At 46.3% G+C, this 2,445-nt stretch overlaps 1 protein-coding gene across 1 annotated transcript; it reads left to right on the top strand.

Moving 5' to 3' along the window:
* Positions 1-574: 574 nt before the first annotated feature.
* LOC139375598 (5-hydroxytryptamine receptor 7-like) lies at positions 575-2,175 on the top strand. Its single transcript, XM_071117386.1, has 2 exons — positions 575-1,056; positions 1,419-2,175. The coding sequence occupies exons 1-2, from the start codon at positions 575-577 to the stop codon at positions 2,173-2,175; spliced, it is 1,239 nt and encodes a 412-aa protein (XP_070973487.1).
* Positions 2,176-2,445: the final 270 nt, after the last annotated feature.

Genomic DNA, 2,445 nt, shown 5'->3' with positions numbered 1-2,445 from the left:
TGTGTTTCAAAGTGTATCAACCCCCCCCCCCCCCCCCCCCCCCTTCTGTACTCTCTCTCTCTCTCTCTCACACACACACACACTTGGTATATGTGTTGCTCCGTAAAAATAAAAAAAGCATGCAATTCTGTGATAGGCCTATGAATATACTTTATTTTGACTGAATAATGTCCAACCAGACTAGGCTACATCTACGCGGGTTCTTCTGACGTCATCCCGGTATATTCCCTTTCGCCAATAAAACATTTTCTCAGTGAGTTCTTTGCTGCGGTAGCCACTCGCGTGATGGTGACCAATGAATCCCATTACATTTAACAATGTATTACAAACCAAGCTTGTTAACGGGAGTCTGTTTATCCTATTAATCTACTCTATCCCATTAACCTGCTGATTTGGCGCCGGTGGATGGATAACTGGCCTACCGGGACTGGTAATTTGGAAGTTGTGGAAAAGACAAAGGTATCAATTTAGTTGGGAGGAAATTATCATTGTGATTTGATGGATACCCAATGCATTATTAATAACGGATTAATAGGCATTAAAAGAATGGTTCCAATGAAATAGTATTCATTTTATGAGATCATATTTGACCAAAGACCTGATGAAGGAATTTGCCAGGACCAGCATGACTACAGCGGGGATGGATCTGCGTTTGCTGAGAGCGCCCCAAACAACCATCGCAATTTTGCCAACTCTGAGCTTCACGGAAAATGACACCAGCTGCGGGGAGCAGATTCTTAGCCACGGGAATGTGGAGAAGGTGCTTATCGGAGGAGTTCTCACTGTGCTCACTTTGTTCACTATTTGCGGGAACTTACTTGTGGTGATATCCGTGTGCTTTGTGAAGAAGCTGAAACAGCCTTCCAATTATCTAATTGTCTCTCTGGCGGTGGCAGACCTGTCCATAGCGGTGGCGGTGATGCCCTTTGTCAGCATCACGGACCTCATCGGGGGGCAGTGGATCTTCGGACAGGTGTTCTGCAACGTTTTCATTGCCATGGACGTGATGTGTTGCACTGCTTCGATCATGACCCTGTGTGTAATAAGCATAGACAGGTGAGTCAAGATGCCTTCATTAATGATAAACCAACAAATCTTTAATTATTGCAAATGTTCTTGTTTTTTTCCCCCAAAACCATTCTCTGTGCAGGTTAGTCTAATTTATAAAAAATATATGCCAACAGCAATTAACACCAAAGTACTTGCTTACATTTTTTATTCTACCATTGATGAATAATTAAGAATGGATTTTCATATGTATGTAAGCAGGGCTGTAGCGAAAGCCTGCACACAGCAGCTCTCCAGGAAGACAGTTGGACACCTCATGATCTATACTATCCTCTGTGTGCTATATTTCAATCACATTACTTTCATCAGAGACTTCACAATATTTTTAACTAATCTCTTTGCTGTCACAGGTACCTAGGCATAACTAAACCCTTGACCTACCCTGTGCGACAGAGTGGGAGATGCATGGCGAAAGTAGTTCTGTCTGTGTGGCTGCTGTCTGCTTCCATCACCCTGCCCCCGTTGTTCGGCTGGGCCCAGAACGTCAACGATGACAAGGTGTGTCTGATCACCCAAGACGTGGGCTACACCATCTACTCCACCGCCGTTGCATTCTACATCCCCATGTCGGTGATGTTGATGATGTACTACCGCATCTACCGAGCAGCCAAGGTGAGCGCCGCCAAGCACACCATCCAAGGCTTTCCCAAGGCGGAGGACGAGCGTAACAGTGTTGACTGCGTGGCCGCGGCCTTTAAGCTCCAGAAGGAGGTGGAGGAGTGTGCCAGTTTCTCTCGTCTGCTTAAAAACGACAGGAAAAACATCTCCATCTTCAAGCGGGAGCAGAAGGCGGCCGCTACGTTGGGGATCGTTGTGGGGGCCTTCTCTGTCTGCTGGCTGCCCTTCTTCCTGATGTCCACGGCCAGGCCCTTCATCTGTGGGGTAGAATGTAGCTGCGTTCCCCTCTGGGTGGAAAGGTTTCTCCTCTGGCTGGGCTACGCCAACTCCCTCATCAACCCATTCATCTATGCCTTCTTCAACAGGGACCTGAGGACCACCTACCGTAACATCTTGCTCTGCAGGTACAGGAACATTAACCGCAAACTCTCCGCCGCCTGCATGCACGAGGCCATCAAACTGGCTGAGAGACCGGATCTGGAGATCTAGAACAGTGTTTCTTAAACTTCTCTAACACTTTGCTACACAAGGACCGGCAAACTATGGTTTAGATCAGGGTGTCAAACATTCGACTGCGGCCTGTGGGTGGTTTGAGTAAAACAAACAACCTCAATGTAGTGATAATGGACTTACATTTTTACAGTCTCTTCACTCTGTCCATCTTGTTAACAATCATCAAAACGAAAGCCTAACAGTCAGGGAGCATCAAAATTACAAAAATGAGGTGCAAAATGAGTTTGACACCCCTGGTTTAAATGA

Source organism: Oncorhynchus clarkii, chromosome 20, assembly GCF_045791955.1.
Source record: "Oncorhynchus clarkii lewisi isolate Uvic-CL-2024 chromosome 20, UVic_Ocla_1.0, whole genome shotgun sequence".
NCBI classification, from domain to species: domain Eukaryota; kingdom Metazoa; phylum Chordata; class Actinopteri; order Salmoniformes; family Salmonidae; genus Oncorhynchus; species Oncorhynchus clarkii.
Note: the sequence above shows the minus strand (reverse complement) of the source record. Positions and strands in the feature narration are given on the sequence as shown.

Excerpts from the sequence above, each read along its gene's own strand:
- LOC139375598 (XM_071117386.1), top strand. The coding sequence starts at position 575 with ATGAGATCATATTTGACCAAAGACCTGATGAAGGAATTTGCCAGGACC. Across the intron at positions 1,057-1,418 it reads TGTGTAATAAGCATAGACAG|GTACCTAGGCATAACTAAAC; the intron begins GTGAGTCAAGAT and ends TTGCTGTCACAG.